The 23612-nt window shown below is 38.1% G+C and overlaps 1 protein-coding gene across 8 annotated transcripts in view; it reads left to right on the top strand.

The window, feature by feature from the left end:
- Nucleotides 1-23612, top strand: part of XRCC4 (X-ray repair cross complementing 4) — a 333742-nt gene that overhangs the window by 172690 nt on the left and 137440 nt on the right. For all 8 annotated transcript variants that reach the window (XM_059725055.1, XM_059725054.1, XM_059725052.1 and 5 more), the window contains exons 5-6: nucleotides 4032-4184; nucleotides 4951-5048. In XM_059725055.1, the coding sequence (XP_059581038.1) occupies nucleotides 4032-4184; nucleotides 4951-5048 (251 nt within the window). The remainder of the gene's footprint in view (nucleotides 1-4031; nucleotides 4185-4950; nucleotides 5049-23612) is intronic.

Below are 23612 nucleotides of genomic sequence, written 5' to 3'. Positions count from 1 at the left end.
GCATCCCTTTATGGGCAGGGTGGCTGCACCCCATCCCCATGGAGCTGCGCAGGCTGGCTGGGCCCCATCTCCAGTGCTGCTGGGCCCCCGCTGTGACCCAAGTAGCAGAGCCCTGGGGCAGGCTCCACTCCTCTCCTAACACCAGCTCTCTATTTACTGTAAAAAATAAATAAACAAATAAATAAATAAAAAGCTACAGTAATGATTATTAATAGTATTAAATATGCAGTGCATCCTGCCGTGTACCCCCTCTGCCCCAGTTTTGTTTTTGTGGCATGCTGGCACTCTGGCACCTTACAAGGTAGACATTGTGGTTTTTTCGGCACTCCGGCCAAAAAACGTTGCCTACCCCTGATATAAATCATTCAGCATGCCCTGAAGGTCACAGATGGGACCTCACTCCTGCAATGCCTTTATCTCTCATACACAGTACTTCGTGGCCATGTAGTATCCAAATAATTTTAGTGAAATTCTAGACAGGTACATGTATCTGCACATCTATATGGATCCCCCTATGAATTTGGGGCTTTAGGTTCTCTCACACCAAAGGGGAAATTGATTTCCAGATTCAGTGCTCATTCATTGAAATTGCTTTGCATATGGTTCCTTTTTCGGTTATATCAGTAAAAGCTAGCTAGTAGCGGAAACACCTCAGGTGATCTCAGTGGCTGCAAGTTGCTGTTTCCTAGGGTTGTTTTGATTTTTGGCCTTTAGTTAGCCATTATTAGCACTTTTTGAGGTTTTTCCCTCTGCATTTGATGCACACTAAATCAACATTATTTCCCCCCAATATGAGGTTATTTTAGGGGTAAATAGACATAAGGTCCCTGTTGAAGTAAGTGAAATTAAATTAACCATTTATAGAGAGAAGTTCTCTTAATATTTGTTTTCAGACTTTCTTGCTTTTAGGTTACACCTCTTTTTATTCAGGGATAGACTTAGACAATTATTCCATGCTGCCATTCCCCCTCTAGCTATGAACTGGATGCAGATGTCCATGCCACAGCTGGTGGTTTGTTCTATTGTGCTTAGGCATTTTTATGTTTTCTTTTCCTCACAAAATGGTTAATTTTTCCATTTCTAAGTGGACATTCTCCTGGTAGTTGACTAGTACATATGATCTTTCATTTAAGAATTTTTGAACTGATCTATATGATAATGATGTTTGGTCATTTGCATTTAAATTAGATGAATTATTTATCAACTCTTAAACATATCCCTAAGCATATCACAGTAGACTCGTTAATACTTCATAAGATTCTTTTCTATTGAGTTTTTATTTCATTTCATGCATATTACTATACAAATGAAATAATATTTACACATGTTGGAAATATACTAGTGTTGCTATTTTCATTTTAAGTTATAACTTAAATTATTGTGCTGTTAAATTTAATATATTTCTGAAAAATGACATGCCTTCTTGAGTTACTGTATCACCACTTAGGCAGTAGTGGATTACAGAATATTTTATAGAAGTTTGTGGTATTATATTGTTTGCTCTACTAATATAATTGGCATGCCTATGTTTTGAAATATGCTGTGACCAGCAGGCTCATTATTAAAATGTGTATTTGCTGATTTGAATATTTCTGTGCTATACAACAAAAGGAAAAACCATGTAAAATATGCTTATGTTGAATGTCAAGAACCAAAAAGTAAGAAAACGCAAGAATTGATCATCTTTAATTGAGCCCCCATGAGCATCCATTACAGTGCAGTCTTTAACTTAAAGATCCAAATTTTCTACAGGACTCTTGCCTAATGCAGTGCACAAGATGTTGTTTTATTGTTCTTATTACCATACTTACTTGAATCTAAGATGACCCTGAATTTAAGGTGACCTCTCTAATAATTAGATTAAATACATGGATAATTTATCAATTATAATTTTGCATGTATAGAATCTAATTATTGGGGGGGTTATCTTAAATTTATGCCCCTGCACTGCTGCAGAGGGGCATGTGGTATAGGGAGGTCAGTTAGCTTGGCCCATGCTTGTCCTTGCTCCCCTGCCAGCTTCCCCCTGACAGGCTTGAACCTCCTTCCCTGTCTACCTCTGCTTCCCCTCCTGCCCTTCCCTCTCCCCTCTAGCCTCTGCTTTTCCTCTCCACTTCAGCCTCTACTTCCTTTCCCCCCACCAGCCTCAGCTTTCTCTTCCCCTATCCTTGCTCCATACTGATAGGTTCTGTTCCTGTTCTAGCCTGGGACACTGAGCTAGTGTCCCAGGCTAAAACAGTCCCAGCCCCCATAGCAACTGTGCACAGCTATTGTGGGTGTGGACTGGGGCCTGCCTGCTGATGCAAAACAATGGTAAGAGAAGGAAGGAGAAGGTCAGGCAGGAGAGCAGAGGCTGCGGGGTGAGGGGGAGATGGGGAGAAGAGGCTACCGGGGGAAGATGGTGGGGTGCAGAGTTGGCTGGGGTGGGCAGCTAGCAGCTGTGGTTATGGCCCCAGCCTCAGGTAGGGGCTGGAACCTGAGCAGCTACCTTCCCCCTCACCACCCTCATACTCACTTCTAAGATGAGCGTTTTTTTCTAGCTCATCTTGTTCAATGTTGGGGGGACGGGGGACCGGGCCTCATGTTAGAATTGAGTAAATTGAGTATTATGTAATTGAGTATCATGTAGTCCTTTTATTTATTTTTGCCATGCTATAAATCTATTGTTGATTTAAGCCCAATTAATCAGTTCCTGAAAACATGTTTTTCCATATGTATATTGGGTAGGTCATATACAGCTTCAGAATAACCCATTTCAAAGTTCTCACTCATAAAATTCTTACTACTTACTAGAGGTACACCAATATATCAGTTGCCTATTGGATCGGCACTGATAAAAGGGGAAATTACATTATCGGCTATCAGATTTTTTTGACCATTGTAACAAAAAATTCTGGCTGGCTCATAACAATAGAGTTTGCAGGAGGAATCAAGGGACAATAAATGTCCACGTAGTCTATGCACCTGCTTCTGAAATCCTAACAAACTAAGGGTCTTGAGAATGGTGTGCACTGCCTAGATCATCAGATGGAATTTTAACTTTTAAACCAATTTTGGAGAGGTCTATATTGTTTTTATTCTGAGACAAAGAGTATTAAAAGTACAAAAATGAACAGTGTCAAATTTAGGCCTATTGAGCTTTAGCCTCTCTATGGCCCCAGTGGATGCCAAAACAATGGTCCAGTGGGGATCGGAAGAATTTTATGCATGTCTGACATGGCAGGAGGTGCAGTGTTTGGGATGGGGCATAAAATTCCTTTGATCCCCATTGAACCACTGTGGAGATGTCTCCAGCCCAGTTCTGCAGATCAGACAAGAGCTAGCTCTGTCCTGCATCTGGTTGCTAAACTGGTAGAAGACTTAGCTGATTGCCCAGGACAACACCAGGTCTGGTTTGAGACCTGAGGCTGTCCCATAGCTGGGGCCAACAATCAGCTGAAATCCATAGTCCCGGGGTCCCCTGGTGCTACTCGTTCAATTTACGGTGCTGTTTAAGTCACAAAGATGTTCCACAGCTTTTTGTGGAATATTTTTGTGGTTGATTTGCAACTTAATGGTGCTGTAAATTGACTGCACATGTTGCAGTGTTACTGTTTATGGTGTGATTTACACCTAAATCACACCATAACTATACTATGTGCCAGAGGTCTATATGTAATCTCATATGTATCTTACTAAAGTATATGCACTGTATTGAATTCACTGTTAAAATTTAAGTAACACTGTTGGTATCTAACGTGTAGTATATATAAAGATTATTTGTAAGAAGGAGGAATTTGAAAGATTTTTTTGTGGGAAGAAGATTCCATAAGTGTCAATTTGTAGCATTTTTTGCACATTCTGCTAAAGTTGCTTTTTCTGACAAGTTTGGATATAATATAATAGACCATGAGAACAGTTAGCATGGTCATAAGTGACAATTTCTGTGTTAGGAGTCTTGGCCTCCCTACATTACATATTCCTACAAATATACAGAATTTTAAAGGAAATGGTAAAATGGGACGAGAATAACAATTGTTGTTACATTTTAGACTTGAAAAATGTGTGGAAGCTAAAGAAGAATTAGAGACAGATCTTTATCAACGGTTTGTTCTGGTGCTCAATGAAAAGAAAGCAAAGATAAGAAACTTACAAAAGTTATTAAAAGAAGCTAAGGAACCTACAGAGGATAAAACACATGCAAGGTATTCATAAATTTGCTGAGTTATACAGTGTTACACCTGACATGTAAATAGATTTAATTTTTATTTCAATTGTATAGCAAATTATTCTATATAATAATAATAATAAATTATCTTTATATAGTTGCTTTAGTTCTAAGGTGTTTTACATGTTTTATAATTTAAGTAGTAACTAAACATGCGTGATTTTGGAATATGTCAAGGCAGAAAGCCAAGAACATTCAATTAAGCTTCCAGTGATATGTGAGATGACTGGCATATTACACATGCCAGCATATTGTTATGGGTTTTATTGTTCAATGCTGACTAAAGAAGAAGAGCACTAACTTCTGAATAAACCAATCGTTAGCTGTGTTTTCACTGACTGCTTCCCATCCAAGTACTAACTGGTACTAAACTTGCTATTTGTGGTGCGGCTTAAAGTGGTTTGGCTTTGATGAAAGTTTTTTTTTAAGTTGAATTTTAAGTTAGTTCTGGTAGAAAATGGATAATGGTTTATGTTGTCAGAGGTAGAAGTCACCTTTGTTCTATTTCCCCAGAAAACACCTTTCTTCTAAAATGCATAGAGCCCTTATTGAATAACTAATTTTGTGATAATTCGAAATATCCACTTTGTATCAAACTCTTCTTTGTATATTAATATTTTGCTTATAAGCTGTTCAGCATAGGGATTTTGTAGTGGTATTAGTCTATGAAATACTGTAGAAATAATAGCCAATAAAATACAAACACAAGAAATGGAAAAAATCATCTTTCTTTTTATGGATAGCACTTCTCCCGTTGAAACTACTGCTGAAAGAGAAGATGATTATGAGGGCAGCACTGATGAGGAAAGTGAGCCTTTAACACAGCCTTCAGTAGCATTAGGTAAGACAAAATATATTGTCTTTGTGGACTTATCACAAGTAGGCTAATTACTTTTTATCAGTGGTTTTCAACCTGTGGTCTGCAGACCCCTGGGGTCCACAGGCTCTGTATAAGTGGTGCTTGAAAGATGACTATGATCAATCAAAGGTATGTGAATACCCGTACTTAAAATTCAAAGGGGTCCACACCTCCAGTTGAAACTTCCAATGGGGTCTCCAAATGAAAAAAGGTTGAAAACCACTGCTTCATATGAGTAAGCTGTAATGAAGACAAAATACTACCTGCCAGTTTTCATTGCAACAAGCCAACCTGCAAGCATAAAAAAATCTCTGTTGAAGTTGAATAAATTGCAGACATTTCCATTTTTTAAAAAAGGAAGCTTAAAAAGGATGTTGCATACACGAAGGAATTGTCATTGTTTATTAAACAATAAATTTCATACTTTGCATAACTAACAGCATGTGGAACTTTTTATAGATTATTTACTAAGTACGATTTCATTTTAAATTACAGACATTATTATATACACATGGGCTATTGGCAGACATGAAAAAACCCCCCCGCACTTTACTGGAAGAAGCAGCACCTTAGTTTGACCCAGCTGTACAACAACTGTATAGATTGGGTGCTTCAGTGGGGCATTTTTGGCACTTTTATCTAATAGCTGATTCAATCAGCTATTAGATAAAAGTGCCAAAAAAGCCCCACTGAAATGCCAGATCTATAAAGATGTTGGGCAAGCCAGGTCCAAATAATGTGATGCCTCTTCTGGGCATGCACGGGGCTTGTAGCAAGGGCAAGAAGAGTTTAAAGTAAAGTGCCAGTTTGGGGGGTTTTCGAATGTCTTTAAGCAGCCATAATGATTGCTAAAATGTGATTGCTGGCAGTTCAGATATGTTAAAAAAAGGAAGGGGTGTTATAAAGGGAGGTTGATAGGTATAAAACTATATAAAAAGAGTTTTATACTAGTTTTGCATTGTACAAATGGAGCATAAATATTTTTGTAATAGGTTATTCACCTTTTTTATATGCTGTTGGCCTCATCAGTGATCTGTTTTATCTAATTGGGTCAAAACTGGAGAAATATGAAATCAATGCTATACAGAAATTGTCTGTTTTATAGTACAAGGCTTTGCATAATACAAAATCACAGAATTCTGTGCCGGACACAATGTTTTCATTTTTTTTAAAGGGACACTTTCAAGGCTGACTTGCATTGAGAACAGGGTTGCCAACCCAAGACAGGTTTTTTTACTAACAATCTGCAAACTTTTAACTGCCAAACTCATTCACTGACACGTGTTTTTGCTGATATACGTTTACATAACCTAAATGTAAATCTTCTGTAAGGCCCAGAACAAGGGCGGGGTTCAAATTTAGGGGTTTAAGACCAGCCATAGTAAAAATGTTTGGCCATCAGTAAAACGTTTGCAGATTATCATTGGAAACAAAAACGTGGGTTGGCAACCCTGCTTGACTACAGCAGTGGTTTTATACCCTGCTGCCTGCACTGCAGGGATCCCCTACTCACCCACCCACACCATGATGCTCCTGACTGCACACCATACCAGGCTTCCCCCATCCACCCACCCCTCAGACTTACCCCTGCCAGGCCCATTCCCCTGTTCCAACATAGAACCCCTCCAAAAAGGACTGTTACTGCCAGTGAGGCAAGTAATATCACAAGCAGACAGGACACAGCAGCGGCACACGGCCCTGGCGTGGTGGGGAGCTGTGGAGACTCTTGTGAGCCACAAAGCTCTGAGAAGGTACCAGGTTGTGCCGCTCTTCTTTGTCTATCCATCAGCACTGCCTCCAGCTTCTTTCTGATGTCATGCTTCAATCAAGCTCCAGTTGCTTAGTTTTTTTTTTACAGATGGCTCCATTTCTTTGTGGATTTTGGACAGGTGTTGTTAGCCTTGTTTTTTATGGTCTGTCTGTAAATTTATGGATTGTTGGTACCCTGATTGAGAGATGCTGAATACTTAAGAATTTCTCCTTCAGGATTGTTGGATTTGTAGGTTTTCCCTCACTGTTGCTATTTATCTCTACTGTAGGAAAACCTAACCAATGAAACAAAGCCATAAATAACTGACTGACTGCACATGTCCATGGCCTCTAATGAAAGTTGAAGCTGTTCTGCACTGTGACATGATTGATTATCACATCTATAGAACTCATGCACAAGTTTATTAAAGACCTATCATTATACACAACTTATAGTTTTCTGATTTAGGCTATGGACAGGCATTCAGTTCCAATTCTGAGAATTTCAGGGAAATTCTTACCACTGAGAAAATAGGTTGGGTTGGGGCTGTACAGGCATTCCAGCCCTCTGGCTGGAGAGCTGTGCAGACTCCTCAAAGCCAAGCTCTCAAGAAGCAGCCGTCTTGTGTCCTGCTGGAGGCCCCAACTCCTAGAGGTGCCTGATGATTGACAGCCTGCCCTCTCCATTGCTTGGGAAGGATGCAGGATGTCAGTGAGAAGCTAGCAGGTGCTGAAAAGAAGCACTTGCAAAGGAGAGGCTCCCTGCCATGCAGGAGTTTCAGGGATGAGGAGAACTTGACCCCCACTATCCCTGGGCATTCCTAATACCCATTAAACAGTCCAGGGGAGTCCTGGGATTGTTAAAGTGCCATCAGGAATAACCCCTGCTGGGGCAGCATGGGAAGTCTCTTGGGCTGCTCAAGCAGTGTGTGAGCTGTGGTACCTTTTAATCAGTACCAGGGTACAGTGTAAAGCTGCAGAAACCATAGGGCCAGTCCTGCTTTTCCTTGCCTTTGAAGAGTACCACAACCAGACTAGGGGTGGGTGACCTGGGCTCCAGTTTTGAGGAGGGCACAAAAATGTTGGTCACCACTGCTGCCAGCTTAGCTCCTATCATCATCTGTGCCCAAGATACAAAAATTGCTTTTTATACTTCTATATAATATCTCTTTTAAAATAGTCAAATGTGAAGGCAGACATTTAGGAACAAAGAATATAGGCCTGGGTTACAGAACAAGGGATCATATCATGTGAAGTAGTGATTCTGAAAAGGATTTTGGGGGGTGGTGGTAGATAATCAGTTGAGCATGAGCTGCCCATACAAATCTATGGCCAAAATCTTTGGATACATAAGAAGGCAAAAGTGAGTAGGAGTTGAGAGATTGTATTACCTCTATTTGGCACTGAATCCAATTTTACCAGCATCATTCAAGGAGGATGTTGAGAAATTGGAGAGAGCTCTGAGAAGAGTCACAAGAATGACTAAAGTATTGGAAATCATCCTTTTTAGTAAGAGATAAGTTCAGTTTGCTCAGTTAACAAACAAAAGTGTGTTATAATCGTAATATATAAGTAGCTATGCCAGACAAAGAAATGTGATAATACAGGGTTCTTCAGTAGAGAGTGGAGCAAGATGCAGCAACTGGAAATTGAGAGTAGACAAATTAATGCTAGAAAAGGGTGCTAATTTTTAATAATGAGGGATTAATAGCTTCACCTGGTGACCATAAGGAATAATTTAGCAATGGTTTGTTGGATTCTCCATCTCTTTAAAAAAAGATGCAATACTTTTCTAAAGGACATTGACCAGGCAAGAATTAATTCAAGGAAATCTGATTTGTATTTGTAAGAGGTCAGACTAGAGAATTACAATGGTCCCATGTGGCTTTACAAATCCATAATAAAAGATAAATCTAAAAAAACCCCCAAACCTTTTGTATCTTTCATATTTTTTTCTTTTTCTACTATTTCATACATTCTTAATCAAATTATTGGATACATTTCCAAGCTCTGCACAGTATCAGCAGGCAGAAATCTATTTAGTTTCCTATACAGTTTTGCTAAAGTCTCTCCTTACTTCTTGATTACAATGTCTAATATGTGGCTCAAAGCCAGAATCGACAGGAGCATGCAGAGTTTTTCTCTCAAATCCGTATACCATTTAATAATGGTATAAGAAAAGCCAGCTAAACGTGAACTAGTAGACAAGGCAAGGAACAAAACTTATGATCTATTTGAGAAGAGTCAAAGCCCCAGAAGCTGTAGAAGCTGAGGAGGAGCAGTCCTGCACTGTCTGGCCATAAGAGCATGGTGCAGGGATCACAGCAGGAGCAGTGAGGATTTTGAGTCCCTGGGGTAGGTAAGGGGCTCTTAGGGCAGGCTGCTCCAGTTCAGTTTCTAGGACCAGAAAGTCTGGAGCTGCTCCTACGGTAGCCTGGCACACAGTTCCTATACCCGGATGGTGCAGGGCTTCTCTAGCTCAGCTCTTACGGTGGAGGTGGGGAGGAGCTTATAGGGTTGCTTCAGATGTGATAAAGCTGTGCTGGCTCCTGTTGCTATTAGGGCCCTGCCAAACATTCAAGTTAAAGCTGGGTAGAAACCAGCTATAGTTTTGTTACATATTTTGAAGCACAACTTTGTAGCTGTAATATATGTAACATGTAGCATGGGCCTTAGTGTTAGAAAGAATTGCATTGGTACTCCTGTGAGGTTGATGCTTCATTAAATAGAAAGGGGATGTTCACACTCTTGTTAATGCCCCTGTATTGGGGGTGGGGATTAGATGACAGTGCATCAATTTACAGTGTAAAGGATCTCTCCTTTGCTAGAATGACTAAATATTTTTAGTTTAGATTATGAGCTCCTCAGTTACATTAGGGAACCCCATTGAAATCAACAGAAATGATAGGATTTGCTTTAGAGGACAGCTTTAGAAGAGGTTCTAATAAACTTTCATACCCCAAATAAATAACAGTGAACACCTTGTTTTCCGACCTCTCACACAGGTTCCTATCTTGGGGATTACATATTGTGCCTTCAGGAGGCCATGGCCCTTTACATTTAATTAGTTCTCTTGTGAAGTCCAAAACACCAATGGCTTGACTGCTGCTGCTGCTTAATAAGCTTTGATCACAGTTATTAAAAAATGCCTCTTATTACAGCACCCAACTGTGCTGTTGCTGTTAAAGTTCAGTCTGTCAGGCCTTCTTTTTTAAGCCTGTTTTAAGGAGTTTTAGAACTGGCCATTTTAATTCTCTTCAGGCTGAAATAATTTTTTGCCAAGATGTAATTGGAATTGGTTCATCCTCTTTTTTAAATTAAACAAATTGCATTTTTTTATTTTATGGCTGTAGATGCATTTTTCTCAAGCTCTAGTGAAAATCCACTTTCTTCTGTAACCTGACATTTTATTGGCATTATGGATTTGCATTTGTAAAACCCCTTCCCATCTATATAATACCAGGTATGTTGTTCAAAATGCAGACACCCCGCTACTCTCCCAGACTTAAAGTGTTTCTTTCACAATCCTATTGTTCCAAATGTTGCAGTATGAAAGGGATTAACATAAAGCAGGAATTTCATTTTCATTAGCATTTGAAAATGACCTACCCTCCCTACACCTGTCTCTCTCAATATAGGTAGTTTTTTATATCTATGCTAACATTTTGGTGTAATTGAAAGGAGCTATTATAGTCTTTTGAATTAAAAAATAGAACCTTGATAATGTATACTGATGATTGAAAAGACCATTGTGAGTCTGAGTTTTGTGATCAATTGAACAAGCAAAATACTTAATCACTGCGCTGTAGTTTAGTTGTAACTATATTAGTTCATACCATAGTAGTAAACGTTCTATAGGATGCTTTGTAAATTTTAATGTTATAGTGATGACATAGAATTTCACTACTGCTCTGTGTTGTTAAATTTAATGTGGGTAGACAATAATGATTTGTGTGCAAATTATGAGGTTAACAATGAATGCACTAATGGCTCAAATGTATACTCCTTGAATATTTATATTAAAACTGTCAAAGGCCACAAAATCATAGGATTGTAAAGTCCAATCCTGATGCTCTTACATTAATATATTTTTAAATAATTTCTAAAAACTTTTAAAAATAAATGACCCTTAAGGACCATATACTCCAATCCCTTGTGCAGTGTAGGATTCTCTGTTCCTAAAATGCCCCAGGCAGATGCCTATCCAGGCTCTTCTTGAAAACCTCCAATAAAGTAGATTCTACAAGTTCCCTAGGCCATTTGTTCTATTGTCCTACTCCTATTACTGTTAGGAAGTTTTTCCTGCCGGTTAATATAAATCTATTTTACTGCCATTTTAAATCCATTACCTCTTATCCTGATTTTTATGGCGTTGGAAAACATTTTCCGCATATCTTTATAGCAGCCTTTCAAATATTTGAACACTGTGACCATGTCCCCACCTTAATCTCCTTTTTCTCCAAAATAAACATACCTACTTCCTTTAGTCTTTCCTAATAAGGTTTGCATTCCAGGTCTTTACTATGTTTGTTACTTTTCCATGGGCTTTCAGCAACATCAGTACATCATTCTTAAAATGTAGTCTCTGAAACTGGACACAGTACTCCAGCTGCAAGGCCAAATCAGTGTCACATATAGTGGTCCTATCCCCTCACATGTCAAAGGAACTTGGCCAACATGATCAAACCGCGATCCTGTGGGTTAAGTGTTTTATGCTCAACCAAATGAGCTGCTTAGATACAAAAGAAGCAACGTAACTCTTTCCAGAAATTGGAGTTATTTCAGTAACTTTTCTTTGTGTTTAGCATATTGCATGCATACAGCAGTGTCAGTGCCTCTCCTGGACAGCAGTTGAGTCTATAGATAGATATATAGATATATATCTATATATATCCTGGAATGAGAAGCCTGAAAGAGCTATCTGTTCTTCATATTTTACAAAGAATTTTGAACTGAAAAAGTGCAGGCCTTTTGATTGTATCCTGAGTACTACTGCTAGTCCAAGTGGATTATTTTATACCTTGCATCAAAACATTTATCTAAATGGCCTAAAAACTGTATCTGAGTTTTGCATAATGATTATATCTTTTTCTAACATAGCCAGGAGTGGTAAAGTGGATGTACTTATGAAGGAATGAAGCATGTTTGGTTAAAACTAATGGGATTCTTCGCTCCAGTTTGGTTTGCTAGAAGTGGGATAATGAGACTGGGACAAAAAGACGTAAAATGCCTAGTCAGCCTCTGGAAGTGTGAAAAAGAAACTCCGAAGTCTCAATTTGTCTTCTAGGAGCATAGTAAGACCTATTTATTGGGCAGGCCTTACAACTGCTGAGAGGCATTGTCTGGGGAGTTTGTTCCATTACATAATGTTTTATTCAAATATGTTTAAATATATTTGTCTTTTTATAATTTATGTGGTTTTTATTGTAAACTGACCTCAGCTTTTTGGTGGGGGAGGAGAGGCAGCATATAAATCTAATGTATACATAAAATAAATAAGTAAAATAACCTTACTTGGTCATTAGGCTAAAAAAGAGAAAATGTACAAATTAAATATTTCAAAGAAGCAGAGAGGCCTTCTGTGATAATTCATGAGATAGGCTTTCCCAAAAAAATGCTTTGAACCATCATTGATCAAGTTAAGTTAAGTCAAAGTTAAATTAACAATATTAAGCTGAAGACTCCAAGGTACTTTTGTGACCTTGGAAAGAAATTAGTAATTTCCCTGAATGAGTAATTAAAGGGTATAATTATATCTTAATTGGGAGAAAGTGGAGACTAAGTCTGCATACACACATTCAGAGGACCTGAGAGAATATTCCCAGGATTGTTTTCTTGGTAGAAAATCTTCCCTGGAGATGCCTGAACAAACATTCAAATGCTGAGCCCTTGAAGAACAGGGAACTTGCAATGTTGATGCTGAGCACACAGGGTAGTGCTCAGCATCAGCATTGCAGTGCACAGGGGAGCCCTGCCAGGCTATCTCCCTGAAGCACAATGCAGGAATTGTGAAGGGGGCATGTTTTTCTCCATGTTTGGTTGCAGCACAGTACTGTCTGAGTGACTTACTGTTTTCCTTAGGGGTGGGGGGAGGTAGGAGCAAAGCACCCTGGGATGCTGGAGGACAGTACTGTGACTTAACTCAGAAGATAACACGTAAATCTTAGCACTGCTTGCTTTTTTTTAATGCTTATAAGCTTTCATCAATTAAGATGCATAAAATATGCCAGTCCTTGGATACATAACAAAGCTAAAAAATCTCAAGGGACAGATTGATAACACAAATGTGGATCTCTCTCATATAAAAATTGCTTATGGTTTGTCCCGGGAGAGAATGGGGGGAAGGATCTCAGACAAGAAAGGAAAGCTATGAGAGGCAGGAGGGATAGGAGAGAGAAAAACAAACACACAGGGAGGGTAAAACAAGAAAAAACTACTTACCTTCAACAGGAACCACAACACAACAGAAACAAAGGGAGAAGCCCGCGCGGCTCATTGGCCGCACCTTTATTAGCTGAGGCTGGCCAGTGACATCACAAGGAATCCCCATCCGGCAGGGATAAAAGGAGTGGATGGACGAGGAGGAGGGGAGGAGAGGAAGGACCCGGGGAATGTAGGGACATTAGGCCCCTTCCAGGATTATCACTGAGAAGAAAGTGCTGTGAATGGGGAGCCAAAGGAGGCTCCTGACACCTACCGCGGCAACAGCGGCCAGGAACAGACCGCCAGTGCCGGAGGTGAGTGGGAAGCGGCTCTGCCAGCCTGCAAGAGTTTCAGTGGCAGGGGAAAAAGTGGAGGACGCACAGGAATCATCACCACAGGTGGAAGTAGTGAGGGCTGGAGGGAGGAGGAGGCGCTCTACCCGGCAAGAGAGCCCTAGCGGAAGCAGCCAGAGGGACTGCACAGAACTCAGGTGTTGATCCTGAGTGTGAAGGAGAACCGGCCACCCATCAGGGAATGGAGAAGCCTCCAGATAGGAATGCTCCGGAGAGCAGAGGAGCAAGATAGCCCTGGGCTTATAGAGACAGGGGAAGGAGGAGAAGAGAGGACCCGAGCAGGGGTTACCTCCTAGCCAAACTGTAGAGAACTTGGCACCCAGGGTCTCTGATGTAAGAGACCTGGGAAGGGAGTTGCTTTTTGTTCTTTTTTTTTTGTATATTTCTTTTGAGTGTCCCCTAGCGAAGGGGTTGAGGAGTAGGAGAAGGGGTTGAGGAGTGGGAGAGATGGTGCGAAATTCATAAGACGGCCCGTCGAGCTAAGATCAGGGGGAAGCTACTCCTAGGATAGTACGGACCCCACGAGCAAGACCAGCGAATACAACGGAGGACAGAATAATCCAATCAGCCTCAGAAGCCGGTATCCTGAATAGGAGCCAAATCGTGAGGCTCTACGGTGGCAGAGGAAGAGGTACATGAACACGAGTTCAGGACAACTCATGGACGTGGTGTCAGGATGGGGTGTAGGGGTGGCGGAGCCCCACTAGTGACCACTGGGACACCCATGCTGTGGAAGATCCTCAGGATAGCCACTCCCCCCACTGAGAAATATTCAAGTTGTGGCAGGCGAGATAGGGGAAAGCTTCCCGCGGAGGGAACACCAGCATGGCATTTTTCAGGAGGCTGCAGGGCATACACCTCTCTGTGTGTGAGCCAAGGTAGCACGTGACCAATTACTCGAGATCTGGCGGTCACATGGTTTTATAGGCTTACCAGAATGTCACAACTTAAGTAGGCTATGTAGGCTATGCTTAAAAGGTTATAGCTTTTACAAGAAGCTATTATTTTATTTACTTTAATGTTATAGGAGAATATTTTTACCTTAGAGACACTGATAATTGATAATTGAATTCAAATTACTCTCCAGAATATTGGTGTATAAACACATTCTAATTTATCTCATTTTATTTTAAATCAGGCACTGTGTCTTCCTGAATGAATGAATTTGTAATATAAGGGGCTTGCTCTAGCTAATAAGTAACAAGATTCATAAGCAATTAGATCGTCATCTCCCTAGCTGTTAAGCACCGCATAGAGTCAAAGTCTGACAGTGAGAACCTCTGCTTACTTCATTTTGCTTTTCCTCCTTCCTTACCTAGATTGGTCATGTTCCAATGTCCACTGAAGTCATGTAATTGATGGCAGTGGTGCTGTATCATGCCTATTGACACTCCAACATGGGGGAGAGGGGCAGGAGAAGGGAGGGTTATTTCCTCAGTTCTGCCATTTTTCTTTGACCTTACTTCTACTCTCAGTTTGAAGAACAGAAACTGAAATAGTAACTAACAAACATTTATCAGTCATCAAAAAGTCAACTATTTCAACTTCAGCCTCCAATTTTCATCTAGTCTTCTGTATTGAGCTTTACAATCTTTAGGACTAGGGCTGTCTCTTTGTATGTGTTCGTTTGATAGGCCCTGACATTCTCTTATATTTTAAATGAATAACAATAATGTTGATTATCCCTGAATATTCTTAATGTTGATTATACCCACACGTTACAAGATAAAGTACATCTCAAAATCAAGATTTTATCTTTTTTTTAATTGTAGATTCTTTCCAATAAAAACTTTCCACCACACAAAAATATAATGTATTTTCTCCAACCCAGCAAATCTGATCAACTGTTTAGTTATTGGTCAAGAATCCCTGAATTTAAAGATAGAAACTGAAACTGACTGGGGGGGCGGGGCGGGGTGCTCTGCAGAATTTTTTGGAAAATCCTGGACTATGTCACACTGGAAGTTGGACTATGTCACACTGGAAGTGTATTTTATATTCCAAACCACCCCTACAACATTGGGATGGGTTTGATTTAATGTTTTCTAAATGGATAAATAATGAGTTGAGATTAAAGTGTTTTTAATAATGTATGTTGATATCACAACCCTATGTGGTTTGTTTGATGTTTTCTGTGTGCCCTTGTGTAGATCTACCAGGTAGGTGACTATGAGTATGTGCTGTGATTCAGAAAAAATCAAGAAAGATGATCCAAGTATTTAATACTTCATTTTTAAAGACAGTAAAATGAAATGATTAAAATGAAAATTAAGCAAGATATCTGGAGCAATTATTAGTATTCGAATTCCCAAAAAAGAGGGAGATGATCTGTTTTTTAAACCGAATTAGCCCTTATAGAAAAATCTTTTCATCAATGGGAAGAATTGGTTTGTGAGAGAGAGAGTTCCTGGAGGAGAGCTGATAGCAAGGTTCTATGATCCTGAGTAGGTGGATAAAGCTTTTATCTTCAGCTGTTGAATAAGGCTACATATCAGCTGTAACCAACAAAGCAGGACCTCTGGTGAGTCTCATGGACTATGGAACCATGCTTAACCATGGTTTACCAGAATGACCTAAAACCAGTGACTGAATGCAAATTTTAACACATTTATTTTAATATTAACTCTGTACATGGTATCTTTGTCAACTTCACAATTAGTAATTTGCATGTCTTTTATTGTGGTTGCTATGGTATTATCTGAAACAGGCTAATGACCTCTAGTAACCAATGCTTTCTACTTGCTTTCACCCAGGTTTATGTTTCACACACAAAAGAGCTAGTACAGTTTTTTGGTAGTCTCAGTCACTCTTCCTAACAAAAATTTATACTATAAGGCCAGAAAGGGAGACCTTTCCAATCACCTAGTTAGATTTCCCATAGTCAGTTATAGGATTTTCTGAGCTAAGTCTTGTTTAATGCCATCTTGATTTGGTAAATTGTTGTAGTGGCTAAGTCCATCCCTGTTAAAAACGTGCACCTTATTTCTAATCTGAATATGCCTAGGCGAACTTTTAGCCATTGGATCTTGTTATGCCTTGGTAGATTTAAGAGCCCATTAACAAAGTACTGTTTACTGTGTAATAGACTCAAGTTGTTGGCTGACATCTTTGCTGCCTGGCAGACATCTTTGTGCTTGTGTACACTATATTTTATACCTAGAGCACCATCATTAAAATCCATAAGATAATGTTCAAGCATGTTCCTCTACTACTTATGGAAGGTTTTTAAATGATCTCTACATCAGAAGATAATTAACAGAATGATCTGGAAGGAGGAGAATTCTATAGGGTTAGAATTCACTCTCTGACTTCAGTTGATCTTTTAGCTATATATTTGTATAATTCATGGTAATCTGACTGTTACTGACTCACTGCATGTCCTAGGATGGGTCATTTTCTGCTTCCTTATCTGTATAAATGATATTCACTGGTTAGAACTTTCTTGACAGTGATGCTGTGATGAATAATGACTGCATAATGGTTGCAGCTTATGACTTGTTGTACAATCCTAATACTAATAATTTACCCAAGATAGAAAAAAGAAGCAAATTTTTGGTGGTGTTGGCATTTTAATTAGTTTTTATTAGTATTTGAAATAATATTTGAAAGGGGGAATAGGTAACTTGCTACTTCCAGTTTGAAGGAGTTAAGAAAATAACTGTACTGCACTCTCAATTCTTAGTTCAGGTTTTGTTTTTTGTGACTAATTAATGTCCACACTCCACAAGGGTAGAAGGAGTTAATGCCTGCTCGCACAAGTATATATGGGAACTAAGAGTCCAGCTACAAGCTGCAGAACAAACACAGAGGGAAAATGTTTTGGAATATTTTCCATCATATTTTAAGGTTTTATTGAGTTTCAAGGGGTTTTATTGAGTTTGTTTATCCCATGATATTTCCCAGTACTGCAATAGATGCAAAAACTAGAACTATTTGGTCAAATAGATCTAAAATAATTCTTTAACTCTAAGTATTACAAATGTTGATATTTCATTTGTCTAAAAGTGTATTTAAAACTTCATTCAACTCCATATAAACGTAAAAATATATAAACAAACCAATAATTCTTTTTTTTCTTTTTTTTCAAAATAAAGGGTTTGCTGCAAAGCCTGTGAAATGAAACAGAATTTTTTCACTTCTCTGGTTTAGAATTAGCCCCCAAATCTAATAATGTTCCCGCTTCTTTTTCATAGTCCTATTGCTAAGTTGCTCATTTGACTATTTTTGAATTAAGTGCCCATGTACAATGATAAGTTCTCTTATGAAATTATTTCCTATTTTCCTGAATATCTTTAGTTCTTAGTCTTTAAGTAGCAGCATATACTTCAGTCTAAAATATATTGACAGTAAGGTCCTGAAGTAGATAAAAGTAGGTTTTTAAAAGGAAGCTTTAATTAATGTCAATCCAAAATGATGAACAAAAAAAATCCATGTAAATGATTTGGCATAGTGCCAGCATCCACTACTAACTGCTATTACAAGACAACTTATATCTTAGCAAAGCACTTACTGTGATCTTCATACCGAAAAGCATTGAAGCTCTTTCCCCATCTTCATGATGATAAGCTCTCCACCAAATACATTTCCTAGATCTGCATAATGTCATACACAATCTTCAAGTAAGATGTTAAGCTTTGTAAAACTTAGTGAGCATGGAAAATCAGTTCTATAAAAATCATATTAGGTTCATGTTCTGTTTTTAATGTAAGCTATTTCCTATTTCCTTTTTGTTTCTAAAGATAAATAAGAAAGCTTACTTATTATATTGATTGGTGTGTAATACCCAGAAAAACTCCATAAAGAAGCTGTTAATTTAGAAGTCTTTGGAAGGGAATCCAAACTTATATTTCCATATAAAAACTTCTTAACAACATTTTCGTGTGGAACCTTACAAGAAAAACACACATTTTCATAATTGAAACTGTTAATTCTGTCTTATTAGTTCATTGACTTACTGTATGAGTTAAAGGGGACAAAAGATGTAAAGACAAATGAAGAGCATCGTAAGTTCAGCACACTGCGTTTTATAGAGAACATATAGAATCAAATTAATGATGTTGTGGAGAAAAGTGGATCTTTTTTTCAAAAAAGCCTCTTTTTACATGGTTGTATGCACGTTCTGTTTATTTCATTCTCTTATGACATATATAATGTCACAGGTCCAAAACATCTATGACTAGCTCACTGTCAATTCATCAGATTCAGAGCTTTATAAATTACATGTGGAAAGATTTATCACAAAACATTCTGCAGCATCTTGTAATATCTGTCCTAGAAACTGGATGCATTTTGCTACAGATAAATTAATTCTCACTTGATAGGAGTACGGTCAGCTAGAATGATAAGATAGGTCTGTGAATCCAGAACATTTCTAATCACTATCTTAGAAAATGAATGATTGTCTTTAAGAAAAAGTATGATCAGGTAGATGGGTTAATCTTCTTGTGGTTTTCATATCCAGTGCATAAGTATTAATAAAACTATTCCTGCCTCCTTTAGATCAAGGTTAGTAGATATAATCTAGCTCACTCGAGACTAATCACCAACCAAAAATTTTGGGCATAATTCTGTATTCACAAATATAAAACTCCTAATGGGGTCAAGTTTATAAACTTTCTTTTATTTTACATACACATTTTTCTCCAAAGTAGCATAAAATATGCTTCTTTGTAACTCATTATTACTTTCACTTCAATCAGCATATAAAAAGTTTTAGTGTAAATAAGACTTAGAGCATGAACAGATGAGCAACTGTACAGTTTTAAGACACCAGGAATTTTGACTTGTGAGCTTGTGTTAACTGATCTGTTACAACTGATACATCTGTCCTCTTTTGTCCTTCAGTAAACAAAGCTTAAATGGGGTAACTTAACCTTGTTTCACTCAGGGATCAATTTAACTTTCACTTACCATGAAACCATTTCTGCAGATTAATTTGTAAATTCTTCTGTCTTTTTAAGGGAATATATTTTTTTGTTCATACTCATGGGCCCCCTCTACTTGTTACATGTAGGCCATGTTTAATGTGTTCATCACAGCATAAATGACAAGGATGCTACATGTGCACGCAGTTGAAAGCACCATGAAATGGCATGCCAGCTCTGAAGATGTTTGAAATTGAATGTGTAGCAGGTCTGGGACACAAGACAGTAAAACAGGTGATTGTCAGCCGTGGGCCCAGCTTTCAACTTCATGATCTCAGACTTTTCCCAGAATTGGTAAGTAGGAAAATTAGATCTCTATCACCACTTCTGCCATACATCTGTGGCATAGCAGGAGGCATGCTTGTTGGGATCCAAGGAGCAGATCCCATGGTACCATTAAATAAACATGCGCCAGGGGCCTTAGACACCAAAATATTTTTAGTAATTTTATAAATCTGCTTATTTAGATACCTAAATATGGATTAAGTTTAAGCACTCACTTTTTAAAATTTTGGCTTGACAGTTTGGATCACTGAAGGACTGTAGAATCAAGTCTCTTATATTACATATTCATTCATTCAGGATGACACTGCCTGATTTAAAATAAAATGAGATACATTAGAATGTCTTTATATAGACCAATATTTTGGAGAGTAATTTGAATATTCTTCAATTATCAGTGTCTCCAAGGTAAGAATATTCTCCTATAACATTAAAGTAAATAAAATAATAGCATCTTGTAAAAGCTATAATCTTGCAAGCATAGCCTACCTAGGTTGTGACATTCTGGTAAGGCTATAAAATCATAAACAATTTTTATATGAGAGAGATCCACATTTGTGTTATCAATCTGTCCCTTAAGATTTTTTAGCTTTGTTATGTATCCAAGGACTTGCATATTTTACGCATCTTAATTGATTAACGCTAATAAGCATTAAAAAAAAGCAAGTGATGCTAAGATTTTAAAAATACAATAAAATTGGCTGTTATTCATAGTTAGAACTCCCAGCTCACCTCATCAAATATGAATGTCTTCAGTTATACAGGCAGTTCTCAGACTTATGACACAATTGGTTCCTAAAAACTGCATCTTAAGTTGAAACATTGTAAATCGGAACCAATTTTCTCAGAAGAAACAATGTTATAAATGGGGGATTGGTTCCTGAACCAAGGCCCAATATCCTATTTTCACCAAAAATACCCCAGAATTTTGTACTCGATCAATTATAGATGAATAATATAGCTACATTAATATATTTATATTGTAAATAGCAATCATATTGATTTGAAAGGACTTCTTTGAGGTGACTTTGCTGGATTTTTTGAAAGGCTCTTGGCTGGACTTTTTAAAAGGTTCTTGGCTGGAGTCTTCCCAGGAGTCTTGGCTGCAGGTTTTTCTGGAGTCTTGTCTGCTTTCTTAAAGAAAGTGTCCAAGGAAGTTTGGACAGATGTTCTTCATAGAGATGAGCAATGCAGCAAACTTGTTCACTGGCATGGCGTCACATCAGATGAAGCATTGGAAAGTCGAAATTGATGTCATAAAGTTGAAACAGGGTGTCAATTTATAAACATTGTAACTTGAAATGTTGTAAGTCAAGGACTGACTGTATATAAAACCTTCAGTTACTTTACATACACCTTGTATCAAAAGTATAATTAAGTAAACACTCCACTTGTAACTCATCACTACTGCTTATATCAGCACACCATAAGTTTTACAGCATGACTAAATTTAAAAAGGTTTTCAAAATTTCGGTGGTAAGAAATACCTATGAAACTTTCATTTTTGTATAATACTTGTATATGCATTTTTGTGCGCTATTGTATTATAAAAACACCCAATCATTTCTGTGCAAATGTTACTGCCAACATAATAGGGAAAATCTGGAACATCTCCTTAAAAACTGAGACGCTAGTTTCTTCCATCATTGATCAGCCTGCATGGCTGATAAATGCAATGTGAATGAAGCAAATAATCAGCATTGGATATGCCTTCACATTTGAAGGGACATACATAAAATAATATGCCAGAAAAATGTAACCACAAGATTGTACACAACCTGAGGGAAAGCAAAGAGAAAAATCCCACAGGCCTTCTCGTAACAAGGTTCTACTAATGAAAATCTAAATTAACTCACTGAAATATTAGGGTGCCTGTACACATTACAGGGTTTAATCCTCATTAAATAGGTTTATAAAATATAAACTTGTTTATTTTGGAGCATCGCATCAGTGTTTGCACATACTAGGTTTTCAAATGAATTAATCCTGGTCCCCAGCTAGCGATGCAGGAGAGTGGGACAGTCCCATGCTGGCCCCCATCCCGTGCCCTGCCACACAGCTGTGGGAGCAGGGAGCTGGCGCACAGCACAGGGAAAAAAAAGTGGCAGCAATTTAAAAGCAGCAACAATTCGAAGGGGTGAACTACAAAAAAGTTGCAGCACCACCTGGTGGACAAAGAGGCTCATTACATGTCTTTGAGTGCCTTTGTGTTTGCACACAATGAATCCATGGATACAATGTTTTAGTTCCTGATGAGTCTAACTCCTAGGATGTTTTAGTTTCACCAGAAACACTTTTAAAGCATCTGGAAATCCCGCTCATGTAAACTGTCACATGGCTGCAATGCAAGAAAGGGACAAAAACATGGCATGTACAAACACAATTTTCATTTGTACCATCAAATACCCACACATGTCATTCACTTCACTAATAAAGGTGCTTTTCCGTGTAGTCACTGATTTTATAGAGAGTATGAATAGCAAGCAGAAAACAAAGAAACAGTAGAGTTTCTACCCCTCTAAATGTGGTGCTGCTCTGCTGTAGCCTTAATCTATAAATATTGGTAGACAGAATTGGCATATGGTCTTAGCCTGCTTACAACAGATCATTTATGCATTTCCTGCTGCTTTGTAAATTTTTACTTGTCTACTTTCAAAAAAGGTAATAGCATAATGTTGACAGTTTTAAAATATTCATAGTTATTAACATGACTCTGCTTTCTTTGGCATAATATATCAATACTTTGTAACAGTTTATTTTACATACAGTCACAAGGGTAAACAAGTGTAACAGTCAGAGCTCTCATTCAGCAAAATCACCTGTCTATCTCTATCCTGCGAAGTGTGTGTTTTTACTGGTTGCTTTGCATCAGCTTTCATCATAATATTTATTTAAGCATCATTTTTTGGTCCAAATTAGCATTAAAAATGCTCTGTTTGTTACTTGTTTCTTGGCTAAAATCTGTCACTTAGTCACAGATTATGTTAACCTGAATGATTGATTGTTGGCTGCCTGCAAAATCCAGTTCATCATTTTACAACAGCAGATCTTGAGTCACAATTCCTAATACTCACTGCTCTTACAGTGTTTAACAAGATGCACTTAACAAAGCTTCCTCCACAATAATACTACTTTTTTGTATGGTAGTTCAGTCAAAAATGTCCAGTTTTATTGGAGATGAAGAATGGTGTTCCTACCTCTAAATGAAGCAATTTACTAAATCATTTTGATTTTTATTCATTATCATACGTAGCAGAGTTTGTACAGGAAATTGTTCTCAAGTACCGCTGCCTACCATTTCCTTGAAAAGAAAATCTTCATTTGTAGAAGAAAGTCTTATTCCAAAATCAGAAATTTACATAATTAAATATTCAGTTACAATCATGTAGTAATAAAATCCAGCAGAACAGTGAAACTTTCACCTAAATGAAAGAAACCTGGGTGAAAGTTAAGACTCTTCCAGAATTATTAGGACCAGATGCTCAGGTGATATAAACTGATATGGTACAGGCTTAGGTGAGTTGAAGATGTTGCCCTCAGTATCCACAGAAGTGCATAGGATAGATAGGAACAAAATGTTAGGGTCTTAGGACCGTAACCAAGCTGGCACTTGACTCATTCCAAAATAACTGTAGCATACAACCAGTGCACTAAAAATAGCCCACAAACAGAAAGAAAAGGACAGCAATAAAGTGACAAATTAAAAAAAAAACAAAACAAAAAGAAAAGATCATGAAGATCAAATGGGCTGGTATCCCTGTATTAAGAAAAGGAAGATTATAGAGGAAATAATGCAGGGAGAGAAATGAATTCAC

This window comes from Alligator mississippiensis, chromosome 3 (assembly GCF_030867095.1).
Source record: "Alligator mississippiensis isolate rAllMis1 chromosome 3, rAllMis1, whole genome shotgun sequence".
Classification (NCBI taxonomy): domain Eukaryota; kingdom Metazoa; phylum Chordata; order Crocodylia; family Alligatoridae; genus Alligator; species Alligator mississippiensis.
The sequence above is the reverse complement of the archived record's forward strand: the minus strand, read 5'-3'. Positions and strand labels throughout refer to the sequence as shown.